General features: G+C 48.6%; 1 protein-coding gene and 1 long non-coding RNA gene across 4 annotated transcripts in view; one reads left to right on the top strand and one right to left on the bottom strand.

The window, feature by feature from the left end:
• The window catches only part of LDLRAD3 (low density lipoprotein receptor class A domain containing 3), a 243,599-nt gene that overhangs the window by 61,716 nt on the left and 160,303 nt on the right, over nt 1-21,580 (top strand). For 2 of the 3 annotated variants that reach the window (XM_058688642.1, XM_058688644.1), the window contains exon 2: nt 10,083-10,229. The exons of the other annotated variant lie outside the window; for it this stretch is intronic. In XM_058688642.1, the coding sequence (XP_058544625.1) occupies nt 10,083-10,229 (147 nt within the window). The remainder of the gene's footprint in view (nt 1-10,082; nt 10,230-21,580) is intronic. 3 annotated transcript variants of the gene reach the window in all.
• On the bottom strand, nt 15,630-19,070 carry LOC131487713 (uncharacterized). Its single transcript, XR_009249908.1, has 2 exons — nt 16,337-19,070; nt 15,630-16,180 (listed from the first exon to the last, which is right to left on the bottom strand). It is a non-coding gene; the product is annotated as an uncharacterized LOC131487713 (long non-coding RNA).

The following is a 21,580-nucleotide window of genomic DNA, read 5'->3' on the forward strand; positions in this document are numbered from 1 at the left end:
ATCTTAGTCGGATGCTTAACCAACTGAGCTCCCTAGATGCCCCGAAGGGCTACTTATTTCTTTAGGAATTACCTAACCGAGACTGTTGTGTGTTAGAAGATACAAAGCCAGAGTCACATTGTGAGCTCTGTAACTATGTTCTCAGAACCCAGCGTCTGTCCCCAGAGTCTACATTTTTGCACCTGGGTGACATGTACTCTTAGCCAGCCAGCCCCACTTGTCCAGGCTGCTTGTCTCTACCTGCTTGTCTAGGGAGGCAGGTAGAGAAAAGGGACAGTACCAGCTCTGTGAGGAGAGTCCGGGAAAATGTATGGAGGGCAGGAAGGAGGAACATACCAGTGCTATTTCTTGAGCCCCACGTATCTGCCAAGTACTCTTAACTATATTTACTTTATCTCTTTATCTGTGTATAGATATTATATCTCTATCCCTCAGCAACCCTGCCCAGAAGGTGGACTTACCCCAGGTTTGTGAGTGGACAGTTTTAGCTCAGAGACGGTAACTCAGTTGTCTGAAGTCACACAGCTATAGAGAAGCAGGCATTTGGCAGTTGTGATTGGGTGTGCCAGATCATCGCTGGGCCCCTTTACTTGGCCTCCTTGAGGAGGGGGGAGGGGGCAGATGGTACAGGCTATTCTGAGATGGACAGATTACCGCGGCTTTGCCCACCCTGACGTCTCAGGGAGTTCGTATTTAAAAAAATATCTGCCCTTCTGGCTAGGCCTTGCTATTTTTGTTTTCGGAATGTCACGGCTTAATGAGTTGGGTGGGTAAATCTATCTTATGAGACGTGTTTATTTTTTCCTCCACAATTTGCTTCTACTCTGCAACTGTTGCTGCCTTTCAGAAAATGAAAAGAGCTCATAATAGGACCGAATTTCCCAGATGGATGTCCTTGCATTTGCTCTTTTTTTTCCCCAGCGTGAATAACTTGCCCCCTTTTATCTCTCATCCTTTTATAGTTGATGGGGTTTTTGAAGCTAGGATATCAGTGGTAAATGGTTCCATATGTCTTTCAGAGATTTTCTCAAATATTAGCATATTTTTTTGTTCTTCATAATAAATTTTATTAATGAAACATTTTTTAAGGGATGGGGAAGAGGACCAAGAATAACACGAAGGAAGCCTGTGTGCCTTCCACCCGGCTCCCTTGAATTCTGATATTTGGTCATGCTTGCTTCAGATTGTTTCAAAGAAAGAAATCTTATGTTTGCAGTTCATTGTGTCCCCTCTGATCCCATTCGCCAGACGGTGACCACACTCCTGAATTTGCTATTTTTCTTTTCCTGTACAATGAAAAAAGAAATACTTTTGCATTTGTATCTACCCGTGAAAGTCTTCTAGTCTTCAGGCTTGACTTCAGTGATATTCTGCAACCTGCTCTTTCTTCACTGAGCATTGGGTTTCTCAGAATTGACCCGTGTGGATCCATGCCACCTCAGCTGATTAAGTTGAAGCCTTGGGTGCTGTTCCATCGTGTGGATGCAACCCTATTTTTCATCCATCCTGCTTTTGATGAACATTGAGTTTGTCTTGCAATTTTCTATGCTAGTGGTACCAGCCGGGAACGTGCTCTTGCTGTTGTCTCTTGTGCGTTTCTCCCCGTGCCTGGGGTGTGCACCAGAAGATGATGGGCCGGTCAAAGGGTAGGAGCATCTGCGGGGTCACTAGGAGCTCCCAGGTCGTCGCTCCGAGTTCCTCCATCACGTGCAGCGTGCGTTCCTGTTGCGTCACATCATCTCACTACTTGAGAATGTCAGACTCCACCTTTTTGCAAGTCTGATGGGTGCGAAGGAGAACTTTCTTGTTTCGTGAATTATGTTTTGATTACAAGTGAGACTGAGGACATCTGAAGTGATTGTTTGATATTTCTCGTCAGTGAAAGCACCTGTTCGTACATTCTGTCCAGTTTTCTGTGGGATGGCTTGTGTTTTCTCATACAGTCTTGTAGGAAAATCCTGGGTAGTGAGCTCTGTGGGTCCTAAATGTGGCAGATACAGCCTTTCAGTTAGTGGCTTACCTTTTAGGTTTGTTTGTGGTATCTTTTGATGAGCAGGAGTTTTACGCTTTAGTGTGGTTGTATTTCTCAATCTTTATGGTCTATGCTTTTTTTTTTTTTTTTTTTCTTTTTGAGTCTTATTTCGGAAATCCTTCCTTATCCTGAGCTCGTAAAGATAGCTTTTCGGCCTAATTGAAGCTTATTTTGTTTTTCTGGCCTTATTCCTTGGTTTGGTTTGGGATTTTCCATACGTGCCCTGCCTGGGTGTCTCTGTGTGGAGTGTAATACAGGTAATACAGGCTGCAGAATGGTTCCCAGTGACCGTAGGGATTATTGCAGCCATCTCCGGGCAGATAGGGTTGAGCTGAACTTGGGGTCAGAGCAAACTCCTTCTTCTTGACCCTGTGGCTGTTTCTGAGACGTGCTTAAGTGCAGGGTTGATGGCCCTCTCTTAAGCCTGGCTTATCTGCGGACCTGATAAAAATTGGTCATAAAGCCATCCCCTTTCTTGTCCTTAGTTTAGCTGCACTGCCTGATTCTCACTTTCTGCTGCTGCTGATTGAAGCTGAAAGGACAGAAGGGGCATGTGGGGGACAGCTCCTGCCCCAGGTTCTCCCCCGGGCCTGACACCCTGGGCCTGGTGTGCAGCCAGCCCTTGGCAAGGGCTCTGGTATGTGCACAAGTTCATCTGGTGGTTCTTCGCTTCTGTTCTTTTCCTCCTGGGTGCTCAGAAGTGTTCTACAGACCCGATGTCATTTATCCATTGCATTTTGCACGGAAATCTGAATGGGTTCAAGTAGGGTTTGGGTAAAATCATAAAACTTGAGAATGTCCCAGCTGGCAGGGTCCTGATGCATCATCCCTCTTTCAGTCAGTAAGCACTTCCTGAGTGTCTGCTGGGTGTCTGGAACCTTGCTAGTTGCTGAACACACGGGGAGCAGGACAGCCAAGGTCTGCGCCCTCATGGTTTTGGGGAGCAGCCATTGAACCACAGGGATCATTTCAGATCCTGAAAGTGGTGGGGATGTGGGATAGAGAGGAAGTGTCTTTGGATGATGCCCCCTAAGGTCATTTTGTTATTTTGAATAGACCTGCCATCTTCTAGCTTAGGAGTCTGTAAACTGTGCCCCATGGGCCAGAGCCAGCCCACTGAAGTCACCTAGCTAAGAAGGGTTTTAACATTTTTAAATGGTGAAAAAAATTAAACATTTGCGATAGATTTTGATGATAGGGAACACTAACCTTGAACCTTATCAAGTGCAGTATTACCTGCCCCCTCTCCCACCACCACCCCCCACCCCGTAATTCTATTCTTCTCATTAGTAGACCTGTATTATGAAAAATTGTTCTCAATAATGATCATGTGTTGAATTTTACCAATGCATATTTTGTGGAACATTTTTTCTCTCCTTTTATAGAAGTACCTGTCTTTAAAAACATTTTTTTAAATGTTTATTTATTTTTGAGAGAGATATAGAGCAGAAGCAGGGAAGGGGCAGGGAGAGAGGAAGACCCAGAATCTGAAACAGGCTCCAGGCTCTGGGCTGTCGGCACAGAGCCCAACACGGAGCTCGAACCCATGAACCGTGAGATCATGACCTGAGCTGAAGTCTGATGCTTAACCTACTGAGCCACCCAGTTGCCCCAGTACCTTTCTATCTTTAATTTGGTTTCCTGTCTTGCACAGCCTAAAATATGTACTACCTGGTCCCAAAAGTTGCTAGCTGTGTGACTTTGGGCAGGTTGCTTCTTGAGTCTCTTTTCCTCAACTGCAAAATGGGCATGGCTGCCTAGTGCATGGGGCTCTTGTGAAGGACAAGAACTGATGTGTTAAAGTCCTGTCATGTGTTGAGAGCTGCAGCAGATGTTAGATCATCCCTAGGGGAAGATCAATAATAATCAATTCCTTAAGGGCTGTTAAAGGGAGGGTCGTGAGGGAGGGGGAGCAGGGTGGGGCTCCATGCCCAACCCTGAGGGTCAGCATCATGAGGAACAGCCCCCTCCAGCATTGCCATCCAGCCCCCTGAGCTGTGGACCGCGGACCTTGCAAGGGCTGCATCCCAAAGGCTCTGCAAATCCCCACGACGTTAACGCTCTTCCTACATAATTTACCCCATGAAATGCGATGAAGCATAACTAAAAAATGTAAGTAACAGCTTCAGGCCCTTAATGAGGCTATAAATACAGGGCAGAAATAATTTTGAAAGCCATTTCCTGGTGAAGAACTGTCCCTTTCGTAGACCTCTTCACTTTCGCTTTGCTTGGCCCATCAATACTAGCCATTGGCTTTCTTTGCCAACTCATTTTAGGGAGGAAACAGAGCATTGATCATCTTGTAGCGGTTGCCGTTTTGCATTTCATGGCAAAAGCAAACAAGAAACCTGCGTGGAGCGCAGAGGCTGCACGGACAGCGAGGCTCACTCCCTGCTTAGGAGACTTGCTCCATCCGTCAGCTGTTCCTGCAGCAACACTCTCTTCCTTCAGTGTCAGTGTGAGCAGGATACCCTGTACGTGTAAACATGGAGTCTGTGTAAATATGGAGTCTGTGAATGCCAAGGCTCAGCAGTCCTGGGCTCAACCTGTGAGGCGTTTTATGCCTTCTCACCCATTTCCCTGGGCTGTATCTTCCTTGAACGGATGGGTAAACGGGGTTCGGGGCCCCTGGAATGTTCTCCCAGGGAGGAGCTGTGTGCAGAGTCTAGACAGAAGTAGAGACCTGGCTGTGCATAGGTACTTGGAGCCAGAGGCACAGCCTCCCTCCGGGCTCACACATCCCCCTGTGACCACTCCCTTTTGATGGCAGCCAGAACGTTCCCCAAAGCAGAGCTCAGCAGGAAGCAGTTTGGTGAGAACTGAACGGATCGGGGTTGTGCTTGGGACAGATGTCTCTGGTTCCGTCTGACACTGATGCCACCACACAGAGCAGTCTGGGGTCCGAGGGACTTTTAGGGACTTTCCAGGGATGTTCGCAAACGAGTCCTTGCAGACCAGCCCACTTGGTGCTGTACATGTGCCCGTGCATGGAACGTGTGTGTCGAAGAAGCCAGTTCAAAGGGAAAACAGACGGTGGCTTCCAGCGGCTTATAGCGTTATGTTTGTTGGCACCAGGCAGTGGGAGGAGGTGTGTTAATTCTCCAGGGAGGGTTTTAGGGTAGCTCTGTTTGAGCGCTGAAAAACAGAACGCCAGGCCGTCGGCACGTACGTGGGCATGTCTTGCTTTGTTGTTCCTTGAGCCTGCACATGGGATTGTCGGGAGGCGAGGGATGAAAACAGAGGCGACTGGACAGAAATTGGGAAGGAGGGCCTGTCGATAGTTTGCAGATGTCGGTTCTGCATCGCGTCATGACAAGGAGTGTCCTGGCGGAGAGCGGCAGAGGGAGAGAGGAGCATGTGGGGGCCTCTGGCGGGGAGAATGGGTTTCCCATTTCTCAGCTGGAAAAGTCAACATCACTCACTGCGCGCGTTCCAGAAGGACAGTTTGGGAGGACGCAGCAGCTGTCTGTGTTTCTGCTGTTGCTCCGGGTGTGGCTCCCTCATCCGGGATAAATTCGTGGATGCCAGAACTTTTGGGAGAAGCTGCTGCTCGCTGTTTGCCTTTGCGTGTTGGGGGAGGACTTGGAATTTTTTTTTTTTCCTTGGTGCAGATGGTATAGTTATTTTAAGTAAGTGATGTGCTGCAGTGAACATGGGCAACTCTTTTCATTTTTCAGCTTAATGAAAAAAAGAAAAGGGGGAAGGAAAAACCCCAGCTAGCCAACTGCGTGCTAATGCTTGTGTTTTTTGGATTCTAAATGTGTCCCAAGGCACTGAGATGGGATAAATATTTCAGCCACTAGAAAGTCCTGCTGTCGGGCTGAAAAGATTTCTTACCTCTTTTAAAGCAGACGGGGTAGTAATTTACGTGCACAAATCCAGACGCCCCCACGTCCCTTATTTTCAACTATGTATGTATAGATCCCACTGCCTTTCATGGGGATGAAGCAGGCAGGGGATGGAACTTTGCGAGGAAGAGTATGCAGGGTGGGAATAAACCATAAGCGAATGCTTGGCTGTCCTCTTAGAGCAGCCATGCATGTCTGTTGGGCCCTTAATCACCTCTTCGAAGACCCTGGCTCCCAATACACATTCTGAGGTACTGAGGGATAAGGCTTCAACATACTAAATTTTGGGGCGGTGAATGGGGGGCACAATTCAACCTGTCTCACCAGGTGAAAGGTGGGTGGAAGAATCAGTGTCCGTAAGTAGCAATGTATGGGGGCCTCCGTGCAGGGAAGACATTCATATTATAGGAAACGAGGTTGCAAAGGTAGGCGGGGGCTGATCACGACAGGCCTTATAAACCATGGCACGAGTCTTAGATTTACTCATAAGGGCACTGAGAAGCCATCAGTAGCATTTTAAAATCTCACTGCTGTGAGGGGACAGAACCTGGGGGGCATGGGAAAAGCAGGTTGGGGGGTTGGTTTTCCCAGACTTCCTCAAGGACTTCCTTGGCACTACAGACGTTTCGGGCTGGATACTTCCGTGTGGTGAGGGGCGGCATTCCCAGCCTTGATTCTCTAGAGGCCGCCACCAAAAATGTCTCCCGGACATCACCATTTGTGCCCCAGGTGGGCACAATTGTCCCCTGTTGGGAACCACTGGTTTAAAATAATTTTGTTTTAATGTTTATTTATTTTTGAGAGAGAGAAAGGGAGAGAGAGAGAGAGAGGGGTAGGGGCAGAAAGAGAGAGGGAGACCCAGAATCCAAAGCAGGCTCCAGGCTCCAAGCTATCAGCACAGAGCCCAATGTGGGGCTTGAACCCATGAACCGTGAGATCCCGACCTGAACCAGAGTCGGATGCTTAACTGATTAAGCCATCCAGGCGCCCCAAGAACCATTGGTTTAGATGGGATCGTTCCAGTTTAATAAAAGCATACTGGATGGGTTTCAGGAAGATTTTTGAAGACAAAGCCTACAGGATTTAACTTCTCTTTGCCTTGGTTTCTCCTCACGCTTTTGAGGTTGGTGATCTTGTCCCTTCCCTGAAGCACAAGGCTCCGTGCCGTCTGTGTTTATAATGGAGTTGCTCAGGAGCTCACCAAGACCGCTCCTCTGTGTTAGCCTTTGCTGGGCCCGGGGATACCTGGTCCTGCCGGTGAAGCACCTCAAGCCTATGCTGGCAGGGCCACCTGTGTATGACGGATGTGGTACTTGGTCTTTGTGCCGTGCCCTTTCACTTGTCAGAGCCTTGCACGCCCAGCCTGTCGACTGACTCTCAGAGCAAGCACTCTGGAATCCAATCTGGCCCATTTTCTGGCTCTGGAAATCTGTTTATCCGAACAGGATTTCACAGTTGCAGTGACTTTTCTAGGGGGCTTGCCTTCGAGGAGGCAGCTCTACAGAGGCATATGTGGGTGATTTCCAAACAAAACAGAGTGACAGTTGCCTTCTGGAGCCCGGAGGAATTCCCTGGGAGCTTGCTGGTGAAGCCCAGAGCAGTTGTAAGGAAACAGCTGGAATGGGTGGGCGGTCTGGGTTGTGCCTTCCGTAGCTGGCTGGGATCCAGCACCTGACTGCCCTTCTGGGCTTCTCTCCTGTGATTCCCCTTGTCCTGTGACTGCGCTCACCCAGAGGTGTTGAATCGGTTTCATGCTTTTCTCTGGGTTGCTGGAGGCTTTCTGGAGTCTGGTCTTGAGAGGGATTCTTTTACTGAGTGTGGGCTCAGTGGACAGGGCACCATGTCTGGTAACGGCTGACCCAGGGGTGGGATAGGGGAAATAGCGACACAATATATCTGCAATTCCTGACGGTCAGAGCCATGGGGGTTTTTTATTCTATACCCTTCAGTGCCCTGGGCTGAGCCTTCCTGTGCTCTTCAGGCCTGAAGGGCCTTATGTTCTATCTCTCTGTGTATTAGCATCCACTGTAAATGCCACTTCTTCCCTGGAACCTTCTGTAACATGTTAAAACTTGACTTTACCTTAAGAACGTTGGGGACCCATTCAGTGGCTTTTTAAAGTGAGAAAGAGTCACGATCGATTTGCCCTTTAGAAAGATCCTGCTGGCCACAGAGGCGTGGCGGGGAGGCGGGGAGGCGAGGAGGCCAGGCTGGGAGACTGGGAGCAAGGTTGGTGCGAGGTGGCTATCCCTTGGGCTGGAGTCAGGCCTGTGGCATTGAGACTGGCGTGCAGGGCTCGGCTGTTGGCCCTCCAAAGGGGATGATGGAGCGAGGAGGGGTCAAGAGAGACATTCAGGATACTAGTGTGGGGAGTAAGGCAGGGCGAGGCCCTTCACTGTAGCTGTTGTTATGGAATTCTTCAGCGACCTACAAAAGTTCGTTTCCAGGAGGGAGATGTACACGCATGTTACTCAGCGTGGCGGGGTGGATGGTCTGCGAGGAAAATCCACGGCCGATGTGGTGCTGCCTGCCTAGGGCTGCGTCCTTTCCAATTTCTTGTTGCCTGTTTGTTCCACTTGTAAAATACTTCTAGTGCCATCCCAGTAGTGCTGGAGCTGCCACAGCAGAGTAAGGGCTCATTTCTGCTGGGAAAAGTCAGGGAACAGTTCAGACGGAGAGTTACATACACGTTGTGTGCAAAAGGGTACGCAGGGGTTTCCTAGGACACTCACGGGTCGAAGGGCATTCCGGGTAAAATTAAGAAGCTACGTAAAGGCTAGCGGCATGAAAAAGAGGTCACGTCCGGGATCTGGAGTGAGATGCTTCTCTTTGGCAAAGCTTGTGAAAGAGGGTCCTTGGCCCTGCTGTCTTCCTCTTGCTCCTAGGCAGGTCTGGACACCCCTCTTTCTCTGTACATGGCAGTAAGACCACTGGCATAGCCTCATGCCTTCCTGGGCTGCAGGGAGGAGCCCCACCTTTCATCTCTGTATCCTTAGGACCTACACAAGTGTCTGGTCACAGATGTTCGATGAATGGCTTATTGAAGATTCAGAGAGGACCCCTGGAGGGCCTGGTCTTTTTTTCTCCTTTTCCCCTAAAACAACGTTACTTCCAGATGGCTCCTTATCTCCTGGCTGCTGAACACACTGGCTCAGACTGATGAGATTCATTAGATTCTGGCTCCCTTGAAAATCTGTCCCCAGGGTCCATTGGTGGATGAATTCAGCAGCCCCGTCCCCATGAAGAGCCTTTACTCTTCTCTGTTTGCTGTCCAGCCTAAGACTTGGCCTTTTCTCATCAGGGCCTCAGCATTTGGTGACTGTGCTCGGACTGTGCCCTGGAATCTAAACCCTGGGGCTTCATTCTAAACCTCCAGGAGTTCTTGGCAAATAGTTCAGTGACCTTGGTGCCCTGAGTTCAAGTTTCAGTTTGGCCTTTCCTCCCCATATGACCATAGGTGGGTTTGTGGGCTAAAGTGAGATGGTCTCCCGGTGTTCCTGCTGACAGGCCCAGGTTCAAATATCTGGTGATTGTAGGGCCACGGGGTCTGAGGCCCGGAAGGAGCCCATGATTCCTGCAGTTGGACGGATTGGGAGTCCAGAGCTCACTCCTGTCCTGGAACTTTCATTTTTAGCCACAGCTGATGGCCTGGAAAGAATTTGGGTTTTACAACCAACCTTTTTGTTTTTAATTTTTATTTCTTTTTCTTTAAAAAAAATTTTTTTTTTTTTAGAAAGAGAGCAGGGGAGAGGGGCAGTGGGAGAGGGAGAGAGAGAATCTCAAGCAGGCTCCGTGCTCAGTGCAGAGCCTGATGCTGGGCTCTATCCCATGACCCTGGGATCGTGACCTGAGCAGAGATCAAGGGTCGGACACTCAACCAAACTGAGCTACCTAGGTGCCCCACGACCAAGCTTTTTGACAGAGAAAGAAGAAAGTCAGTGAACATCAGTTGTGTGCCAAGCACTTGCTACAGGCTTTCCCTGTATTTTTCCATTTAGTTCTCTTAGAATCTCCAGGGTGGGGGTTGGGTGGATTATTGGTCCATTTTGCAGATGAGGAAACTGAAGCCCAGGGAAGTAACGTTGCCTACCGGAAGTCTCACATATGTGAGCCATGTCGAACAAGAGCCCCATCGGTTGTGGGGGCTCGCGTCCCTGCCGCCTCCGCCTGTCTCATGTCCCCGTCCCCTCTCTCTTCTGCAGAGAGCCAGCTGCTCCCTGGAAACAACTTCACCAATGAGTGCAACATTCCAGGCAACTTCATGTGCAGCAACGGGCGGTGCATCCCCGGCGCTTGGCAGTGTGACGGGCTGCCCGACTGCTTCGACAAGAGTGATGAGAAGGAGTGCCGTGAGTGGCCTGGCCTCTTGCTGGGGTGGGGGTGGGGGAGATCCTGGGGCAGAGGGGAGGAGGGCCTGATCCGGCTCAGACCCTGAACACCCCACGTGCTGCAAGCTGGTGCGTTTGTTTGGGCCTCCGGCCAGCCGCCCTGCCTTCTCCACTCCGCAGCTGTGCCTGGGAGCAGCGAGGTCTGTGCAGAGACAGGAGTCTTGGTGGGGACAGAGTCACAGTCTCAGGAGAACCGAGGTCCCTTCCAGCAGGCTCTACTAAACCCCACCCTGAGGCACTGCTTTTTGCATTCCATGTGAGGACTCCGAGACTCCCAGAGGTTACATGGCTGCGGTGTCCTCCCAGCTAGCAAGCAGCAGATCTGGATTTGAATTCAGGGCTGCCTGCCTGACCCCAAGACCCCGGCTGGTGATCATCTTTCCCATCTCGTACATGGTGGAATGTTCTTAGTGACTAAATACGGTGTAGCGTCATGCCAAGTATACGGCCCAGGGCTGGTGGTGACTAGACGGCAATTTGCTCTTGCCGGCCCTTCTCTCTGCTAATATGGCATGGGCAAATGGGGGTGGTTCTTTCTTACTCTCCCCCCCCCCCCCGCCTTCTCCTTCTTCGGTCTCTTTCCTATTTTGTGCCCTCGAAATCTGCAGACGCGAGTCGAGGGCGTCCGGGGTGCTGGACGATCACGCTCCCCGCCCCGTGGAGTGCATTTCTCTTCCACACCAGAGTGTGGCACCGCAGAGTGAGCTCGGCCGTGGCACCCTGGCAGGCAGGAAGCACACCTGAGGAGCGCTGGGCCTAAGGGTGTTCTAATGGGTCACTGCCTTGGGACCACACAGCTGGCTGGACACTGGTTCTTGGCTTGTCTGTGGGCTTCGGGCACCAGGCCACAGGGCCTCACTGACAGGAGAACCGTGTGTTCTGGCTCCGAATCTTCCAGAGAGGGCTCTGGAAGCCAGCCGAGGAAATGGCTGAGAGATGATAATTTGAACTTTGCTGTGGCTGTTACTGGGATTTGACGCACGGGAAGAAGAACTGGGTTTGGAGCCCAGTCTGGAGCCAGCACGCCCCCACCTTCATGATGCTCTCCCTCAGACAGGCTGCTTGCTCAGAGATTGGCCCCTTGTCTGTCCCAGGGCTCCAGGATCCCCCACCTGCCTGCTCCCACTCCCCAGGGAAGGTTTGGGAGGGGGTGGGTTAGGAATATGTTGTGTTTATTCCGCGTGTGGGGGGAATATTCATTTTGCTTGTTGCAGGTGACTGTTTTTCTAAATGGACCAGCATACGTAAGGCGTTTTCATTTTTCAGAGTTTTAAACACAGTATTAATAATGTCTATTTCAGCTTTCTCTATTTCTTGGTCTTTAAAATTGCTACAAACGTAACGTTTGTAATTTGAGTTACATATGTGATTGTATGGGTGAACTCTACAGTCTGTCCAGTTTTGGGGTGCCTGGGTGGCTCAGTCGGTTAAGCATCTGACTTCAGCTCAGGTCATGATCTCACAGTTCATCGGTTCGAGCCCTGCATTGGGCTCTGTGCTGACAGCTCAGAGCCTGGAACCTGCTTTTGATTCTGTCTCCCTTTCTCTCTGCCCCTCCCCAACTTGTGCTCTGTCTGTCTCTCTCTCAGAAATAAATAAACATTAAAAAAAAAAGAATTTAGAATCTGTCCAGTTTTGAGCATTATTAAAACTACACAAATATGTGGAATGGCCATTTTCAGAATATGGTATGTATTTGAACTCTGGTTAACACAGATTGTCTTTAGCTGAGCTGGGACTATTTAGCACAGGGTCCGTTTATGAAAGAATACACGGTTTGGAGTTGAGACTTAAGTTTTATTTCCAGCTTTGTCAATAGAAGCTGTGTAATGTTAGGAGATTCTGTGTCTTGTGTCAGTCCAGTTCCATGATTTCAGAATTCATGCACAAACTGGAAAAGGTGATGGAAAGAGAATTAAAAAACAAAAAAATGCCCAGCAGCTGCCTGGCGCTATTTAGTTTGGTTTGGAACAGGCTTGTTTTGGCTGTTCTCATTTTTGTCTCCTCATTTCCTACCCTTAACCCCCAAGCATAGTAAGGACTTGATTGGCATTTACTTAGTGTTTTGATCAAAACATAATTTCAGGGGCGCCTGGGTGGCTCAGTCAGTTAAGCATCTGACTCTTGATTTTGGCTCAGGTCATGATCTCAGGGTTGGTGAGACCAAGTCCCCCGTCAGGCTCTGCACTGATAGTGTGGAGCCTGCTTGGGATCCTCTCTCCCCATCTCTGTGCCCCGTTTCCACTTGTGTGCACTCTCTCTCTCAAAATAAATATTAAAAAAAAGACCCAAAAGCCCCACAATTAAAAAAAAAAAAGTGTATGCACAAACACACCCATTAAAGAATCTCTCCTCAGTTGACCTTCCTTTTTTTTCCTTTTTGTCTTTAAGTTATAAAAACAGAGCATTAAAAAGCTTAGGTAATAGAGGGAAGGAAAAGAGGTCGCTTTTCTAAAACAAATTCTACTTGCCTTTTGAATCTCTTACGTATTCCTTCCCAGTCTAGGACCTGATGGTCTGAGCACTGGGGAAAGACTGTGCAAATCCCTCGGCCCAGATCACATGCTCTGTGATCTTAGAGAAGGTACCGGGATATTCTAGACGTTAGCCACTGGGAAGATTGAGTGAGAAGTCCCTAACCTCATGGTGCCTCAGTTTCCTCCTCTCCAAAATGAAAAGAATAAGGCTTCTGGTAAGCATTGTTGTGAAGCTTAAATGCACCTTAAGCACACAGCACAGTGCCTGGGCGTAGTAAGTGGCTTGTAAACATTAGCTACTATTGGTCAGTCTCCACAAACTGTTTTATACAGACGTCGTCATGGCGATGGGTGATTGAGTAACCCATTTGTTTCTACTTCATATGAGAGGCCCTTTGCCACGTGACCATATTTAGCCTTCACGGTTGTTGTTTTGTGAGGTTGCTCACTGGTGCATCAAGTTGGTACCGTGTAACCTAACCACTCCTCTCTGGTGGGGTGTTCACACGTTTGGGGTCAGTTAAGGAACTTATCCATACCCGGAGGACAGCGTGCACAATGATTTCAGCTAGAGCCAGCTGAGGTCGGCCAGGCCAAGGTCTTCAACTGCACCGTCTTTCCAAGGGCACCTAGAGAGTGGCTCCCATAGAATTCGTGCCACTTCGTGTCCTTTCTTTGATCCTTTGGAACAACGTGGTACTTCCCGGGAGGAGAGTGAAGGTGCCTGATTTCCTCACCTCGGAGAGCTGATTGCCTCAAGTATCCTGTGAAATAGCTTTGCCATTTACAAGGCTGTACACTTAAAAAAAGAGAGTTCTTGCCCCTTCCGAAGGGTGAGAGAAGAGTCCAGAGAGCTGTGTCGTGGTGGGATATGATGCAGTGAGAGGCTATTCTGTACCCACGGCAGAGGAGAGGTTTTTCATAAGACAGGAAGAAACTTTTTTTCATTGTAAACATAATAAAAATCACATGCTGTAAAACTTGGAACGGGGAGGAGAAAAACAATGGCATTGCACCTGAAGTCTCAACTCTAACGGAACCACCGTTAGCTTCTTAGAAGTTTTTATTCAAGGTTTTTCCCAGTTGTAATCACTGTGGGAATACAATTTTATATTTTGATCTTTCGAGGTAACATTTAACCTTTTTAACATTTTAATGTATTTTTTTTCATATTTCTCTATGAGTTTTAATGCCTAGAAAAACAGTCCACTGACTTGGTATAATATAGTTTGTTTACTCCTCATTTGGCATTTGCTTCCAGTTTTTCATTGTTAGAAATAGTGTTCAGTGTTGTGAACATGAGGGTGGATATGACTTTCTCCCTGTTTTGAGAGATTTTCTTAGGCTGAGTTCTCAGAAATGAAATTACTAGGTCAAGGGACAGGAAGCCTTTTTTGGTTCTTGAAACAGATGCCCACTTGTTTTGCTAAAGGTTGCACCAGTGTGCTCTCTCACTGGCAATGTGGGAGAATTCTGGTTTTATTTTAGTCTTGGCAGCATTGAGGAATATCTTTAAAAATATTTTTTCTGGCTAATAGAAAAGTTATATATTTTTATTTTTATTTTTTTTTTATTATCTAAAGAGGTTGAGTGTTTTCCCAACCCTTATTCACTAGTCTTGTTTCTGACTTGGTGAAATGTCTATTAATGGACCAGAATAAATTTCCACCCGGGTTGAGTCATTAAATTTTCCACCTTGTGAATCTGGAGAACCTCCTCCTTAGAATTTTGAGAGAAGAGGCTCCTTTTGGGATAGTTTGAGTGAATTTCTGCTTTTGGTTGGTAAAATGACCCAAATGGTCATTTTATCCAAATAATTTTTGGTGGGGGGGGGGGGTAGTAAAAGGAATAGAGATATTTTAGAAAAACGTAGAAGCCCCATGAAAGCACACATTATTTGGGAGCTTTCTCTAGGTGGCACTATCCCTGGCACTTTGTACTTATTAACCCATTTGATTGTTAGGAGCCTTATGAGGAGAAGACCGTTGTCGTTTTCAGATGACGAAACTGAGCCGCAGAGAGATTATGCAGAACTCGCCTATTGTCCCAGAGAATAAGTGCCCTTCACCTTCCCCATCAGAGACCACCTGTCTGTCTCTCCCTGGATCTGTGTTATTCTGCTCAATCAGATTCTCCTGTATGTTATCACTACTAACCTGCTCTTTTTTTTCTTTTTTAAAAAATGTTTATTTTAGAGAGAGAGCAGAGGAGGGGCAGAGAGAGAGGGAGACAGAGAATCCCAAGCAGGCTCCATGCTGTGGACAGCACAGAGCCCAACGCTGGGCTTGAACTCAGGAACTCTGAGATCATGACCCGAGTTGAAATCAAGGGTCGGACACTAAATGACTGAGCCACCCAGGCGCCCCTCTACAAACGTGCTTTTTTTAAAAGAGTTAGAAATGTCAATAATGTTCTTCTATGTAAATGATTTCTAAAATGGCCATTAGCGCTATGAGTCTCCGAAAGGAGAGACTGTACTGTAATTACTGCCACAAGCTGTAATAAAGCAGCAGTTCAAATATCCAGAACTCACACATGACCTGGAATCACGAGCCTTAAGATCTCCTTCCAACTTGGTGTTGGATTTTAGCTGCCATTTATCTGTGTCCTGACCAAATGGGGGAGAGATCTTGGAAGTTTGAGTTCTGTGTCACAAAGTGGTTTTCTTCTTTGATAAATGAAATCGATCGATATCTTTGATGAGGCATGTACAGATTTTCAAATCTCAGGCCCTTTGTGCGTGTGTGTGTGTGTGTGTGTGTGTGCATGCACGTGCGTGCACATGTAGATGGAGTGGAGAGGAGATGGGGATAAATTCAAGGATCTTGTCAAATGATAAGATTTCTGTGACTCTCCCAAGTCCAGAGACAGAAAAGGACAAAAATGGAACCTGAATTTTATTTGCTTGTACTGTTTCCAACCATTTCTTGAGCACGACTGGTCATTGCTCCTGTGCGATGGCAGAAATCCATGAGAGGGTTGAAAGGGCGAGTTTGGAAAAAGGATCACCAAGAAACATAAAAGGGGGAGGAAAGGGGAGGGTTGGGGGTGGGGACAGAAACTCTTCCTTTCCTTTTGATCGTCTTTCTCATCTTCTGCCTCTGGGTGGCGCCACATGTAATGTTTTCTTGTAAGCCTGATGCTACAGGGCTAGCAGAGAGAGTGCACAAAACTGGAGTCTGAGGTATTATCCTTATCAAACTTCAGCAGTAGTTGAGCCATTCCACCAGGGCCCTCGTACCTGGCTCGTGTGCAGAATTCCCCAGAAAGTCGGGACGTGGAAATTTGGATGCAGAGGTACAGACAGGGGGAAGGTGGCCGTTTGAAGCCAAGGAGAGAGGCCTGGAAAAGACCCGTGCTCACCAGCCTCAGAAGGAGCCAACCTGCCGATACTTTGGTTTGGGACTTTCGGCCTACTGGACGGTGAAAGGCCCACTGAAGCCCAGATGGCTTTAACAGTCCCTGGGAAGTAAGTGGATAGATTCCCGGGGCTGCCACAACAAAGCAATGTAAACTGAGCGCCTTTGAGCAACGGAAATTTCTTCTCTCACATTTCCGGAAATTTCTTCTCTCACATTCCGGAGATGATACATTTCTGTCGCGGAGGCCACCAAATGTGGTGGAGGCCACAGCTCTAGCAGACTCATCCAGACATCCACCCAGCTCTCCTTTGTTTTCTAAAATTATTCCATGGTGAGTGACAGCCACCCTGCCTACTGTGTAACAGGGTGACATTCACGGGCATCCCACTTCTGCTTCTTTTCTTTAATAATTGGAAAGCAAGAATGTTACTCTTCTAGGTTGAATCGCATCCCCCCAAAAGATATGTTGAACTCCTAAGCCCCGGTGCCTCAGAATGTGGCCTTATTTGGAATTGGGGTGACTGAGGTTGGATTATTGGATTAGTTAAGATGAGGTCGTACTGAAGTAGGGTGTCTTTATAACAAGACAGCGTGAAGAAAGGGAAGAGGGCCTGGTGACAGCAGAGGCAGGATGATGCAGCCGCGAGCCAAGGAGTGTCAGGCAGTGCCAGCCGCCACTGGAAGCTGAAGAGACGCAGGGAAAGGGTCCACGCAGAGTCTCAGAGGGAGCATGGTCCTGCCGACATTTTGATTGTAGGCTTCCGGAAATGTGAGAGAAGAAATTTCCGTTGCTCAAAGGCGCTCAGTTTACATTGCTTTGTTGTGGCAGCCCCGGGAATCTATCCACTTACTTCCCAGGGACTGTTAAAGCCATCTGGGCTTCAGTGGGCCTTTCATCACACCCCTCCCCTGCCCCCCACCATGCCGCCGGGCCTCTCTCCGGGAGTCATGCCCTCCGTTCCTGCTCATGTGATTGAGATGTCCTTCTCCTCCAGAGCTGAGACCTGGCAAGCCATGGTTAAGGGCTGAATTTCAAAAGCTTTCTGAAGAAGTTGAACTTCACAAAACAAAACTGGAACTTACAAGAGTCTAGAGAATATCACTGTGGTTTATCGCTACGTCCATTAAGCCCTTCGGAGAAAAACTCACTTGCCTCCATGGCATTCACTGTGCAGAAGAAATCCAAGACCCATGGGTGTTAATGTTGCCTCTTTTCTGACTTAGGCTTTTTGTTTGTTCCTGTACTCGTCTTTAAACTTCTTGGGTGATTCCAGGCATGCCCCCTGCTTCGCTTACTGTGTTTTATTTCAAATGTGAGACCATAAATCCTGTAGTTAGGAAGAGGGGCCTTGGGCCAGCCTCCATTTATGACCTCGGGCTCTGGGCACCATTTTGCCTTACTCTGTCCCTATTTCCTCATCGGTAAGAGGGGGATAATAATGCTACCTACTCCAGGGGTGATATTGAAATTACTAGGTCAAGGGTGCTATGTCCAGGCCGTAAGCTAGTTAGGAATGAGCTGACCTTAAACAGTAGGCACTGTTTGCTGGTACACAGAGGGTAAAGATCAGCTCTGCTGACCACAGGACATTGTTGTCTTAAATGAGCCGATGTGTGTGAGAACTTAGAACTGGGGGCCTGGCATGTGTTAGGCATTCAGTAAATGCCAGCTGACATTTTCCCTCGATAAGCAGTAATGACATTACACCGAAACCCAAGTCTGTTGCGACATTGCTGGCCCGTGCAGTGCGGACACGACTGGTCCAGCCCGCCCCTTGCCTACCTCCCCTGGACCCTCACGTTCCCTTCTCCTCCACCCCTTCTCTTCCTGCTCTCACTTACAGAACCAAAGCCATAGCAACACCTTCTTTGGTTGGGTCAACACCTTCTCTTCAGTTTAGAGAGTCTTGAGCCAGGAGCTCTTAGGAAATTCTCTTCGGCTTTGAGCTCTAGCCACATGCCAGAGCCAGTGCACAAGGGGAGGAAACAAATATTTGAGGGTCTGAGATGAGCCTGGCAGGGAGGGAAGTTTGGAAGTGGCTCTCCTGCATGCGGCTGGGCCCCACTGGCTAATGGCCCTGCAGTTGGTCTCCGCCTGCAGAGTGGCCGCGTCAGCTTGCTCCCGGCTCTGCCACGGCCCCGCACCATTAAGCACGTAAGTGGATTTTGACGATGGCATTTTGCTTCATTGCTTGAACTGTCTTCTTCAGTCCCCACGGCCGCTACCCCGGGGTGGGAACCCGCGCGGCGCCCTGCGGTGGCCTCCAAGGTTTTCGGCCTAGAATTCGTAGAAATGACAGTCTTCCCCGCCCTCTTTCTGCCCCCAGATTTGCGCCTTGTGCCCTGCGCCCATAGTGAGGAGAGACTTTCGGCCCTGGTGTTGAGATCTCGGCCTAAATTCCCAGGTAGTCCCCTGACGGCTGGATACAGACACTTCTGGCTTGTCAGGTTCTACTCGACCTAACACGAGTTTGACCTTGTGTTAACTTTTCTAAAAGGGCCCCGTAGCTGTTGGAAGATGCCGGCAATTTTACACTGCGAAGGGAGATACAGAGTGCTCTGAGTGTATCGGTTAGCTAGGCCTGCTATGATAAGATACCACAAACTGGATGACATTAAACCACAGAAGTGCGTTCTCTCATGGTTCTGGAAGCTAGACGTCCAAAGTCAAGGTGACGACACGGCCATTCTGTCTCTGAAGCCTCTACGGGAGGGTCCTTCCTCGCTGCCTTGCTGGCATTCCTGGGTTTCCTCGGCTCGTGGCTGGAACACTCCAGTGTCTGCCTCCACCTTCATGTGGCCCTTTCCCTGTGCATCTCTCTCTGTGTACGGATTTCCCTCTTCCTAAAAGGACGCCCATCGTTGGATTAGGGGCCACCTTAATCCATTATGACCTCACCTTAACTAGGTTACATATGCCAAGACCTTGTTTCCGAGTAAGATTCCATTCACAGGTTCCAGAACACGACCTGCCCCACTGGGTCCGTACAGAGGAGGAAGCATGGGCAGTGACCAGCAGCTACCACGGCCCTCTGGAGGTCCGTGGGCCGTGTGCGTTCTCACTGTATCCACTCGGGGGATTTTGTTGTCGTTTGTTTTACCCCTGCCTTTAGAGCATGATGGTCGTGGAACAAGAGCAGGTGTGTCAGTAGATCAGGAGTGGTTTGAAAGCCCGGGGAGAGTGTATTGTATGAGAAAATGAAGCATTTTTTAAAAACTCAGCTCTTTTTAAAGAGTTTTTTAAAAATTCACCTGGCATCTTGATTTGGCCATTTCCATGATGAAAAGGTACTCAGAGTGCTGGTGAGTGTGTAGGCAGCCTGTGACAGTTCTTTGCCTTGAAGGGCCTCAGGGGTGGCTCTATTACTGCATCGGGCCGATAGCTCTCCGCCTTCCAGCCCACCTAGAGGAAGCTGGGAGGCCTCCCGGCCATGTTGGGCTGTAGTCAGGTCCCCTCTGTCCTGCTCAAGGACACTAAAAGCACCAATTAGTTGCCACTGTTTCTAAATTGGGAACTTGCACGTAAAAGTCAGGATTATCAGGTATTCTAGAAAAATCAGAGTTAGCGTTAGGTTGCTTTCTGCACTCAGGGTACCTTGCTTCCACTCTGCATCTGTCATGCATTTCACCATCCTGTTCGTGCAAAGGCCTCCAGTATTTCTTTCGTTCTGAGACACACATCTTTTCATGTTTTCAGAACTCTCAAGTGGAGACGCCTCTGATAATGGATGGGGTAGGAAAACGTGGTGTCCTCGTTTAATTGGCCAGGTTTTTTCCGTTCTTAGTTGTGCATAAAAGAGTGGCGTGCCTTGCAATCCACGTGTGTTGGATTCAGTGAAATAGAATTTTCTCCGATTGTTAGCATGGGATGTTTCAACCAAAAGTACAGACATTTCCAAACAGGTAGAGTGTTCCATGTGTACATTTTCCTTAGGGTGCTTGAGGGCAGGGTGCACGTGCAGAATTTCCGGGGTTGGGGGGAGGGGAGGGTGGCTCTGGAATCACACTACCTGGCTTGGGTCCCGGCTGTGTCACAGGTGAGCTTGGGGACGTGGGTGAGATACTTAGCCTCAGTTTCCTTAAATCCCATGGAATTGTTACGAGGATTAAATGAGCTAAAACCTTGACAACCTTTTAAGTAGCTGCTGGCACATAGTAAGCACTGAATAAATGTTAGCTGTATCCTTACTGGCTGTGTGGAGGCACATTTCTGGTTTATCGATTTATTTTTTTAATGTTGGCTTATTTATTTATTTTGAGAGAGAGAGAGTGGGGGTTATTTATTTTGAGAGAGAGAGAGTGGGGGAAGAGCAGAGAGAGAGAGAGAGAGAGAGAGAGAGACAGAGGATCTAAGCAAGCTCCACGCTGTCAGCCAAAGCCCACTGTGGGGCTCGAGCTCACGAACCTTGAGATCATGACCTGAGCCTAGGTCAAAGACATGTAACCGACTGAGCCACCCAGGCTCACGCATATCTGGTTTAGATCCCAGATCCGCCACTGGTTAGTCCCTTCTTTTCACGGAGCCCCAGTTTCTTCATCTGTGAAATGGGAACAGGTTTGAAAAGAGGTGTGTGAAAATCACATGTGCAGGCGCTGACATCTGGTGCATAATAGGCGCTTAAAAGAACACACTCTCCCGTCTTCTGCCTTCCCCAGCTCTACATGACTCCCTAAAAGGGAGAGTCTTCAGGGTTGCCAGAGAGTTTTCGATCCAGGCTTCCTTGGGCTCCTGTAGTCATCAGACATGGCCTGGAAGATGCTGTAGATTGTGCTTTCTGGCAGGTTGTCTAAGCTAAGGAAGGTGGACCCTTCTACTTCAGAAGTACTGTGAATGTTCACATCAGCTGCACGCCAGTCAAAATGAACATCTTCCCTTCTCTGAACCATTTTCAGAAGCCAGAACCCAGGGACCCCATGATACTTCTTTTGAGGGGGGTACTGTGGGGCTGCCTAGGATGGGGAAGCCTCATGCCAAATTCAGTGCTCTTGAGCCCCTATTGATCCCCCGGAAGGTGAGAAGGCTCAGACTCTCTACCAAGGTCCTGGTGCCCCTTCCCTGGGAGTTGGGACAGGAAACCTCAGACTCTGGTTGGGGGAAAGGTTGAGGTAAGGTGTTCCAGAGCCTAGAGAAAAACTGGGAGAATTTGTCCAATTTGGTCTCTTCTTAGAGGAGAGCAGCTCTTTGATTTCTTTTTTTTTTTAAGTTTATTTATTTATTGAGAGAGAGAGAGCAAGTTGGGGAGGGGCAAAGAGAGAAGGGGACAGAGGATCCAAAGCAGGCTCTGTGCTGACAGCAGAGAGCCCAGTGTGGTGCTCGAACTCATGAGCCGTGAGATCGTGACCTGAACCGAAGTCAGACGCTTAACCGACTGAGCCACCCAGGCACCCCCCTTTCATTTCTGAATCACCAATACCCCTAGCTCTTAGAAAGATTTATCTTATTATTTCGTTCTAGCTCCCCTCACACATCCCT

This window comes from Neofelis nebulosa, chromosome 10 (genome assembly GCF_028018385.1).
Source record: "Neofelis nebulosa isolate mNeoNeb1 chromosome 10, mNeoNeb1.pri, whole genome shotgun sequence".
NCBI lineage: Eukaryota > Metazoa > Chordata > Mammalia > Carnivora > Felidae > Neofelis > Neofelis nebulosa.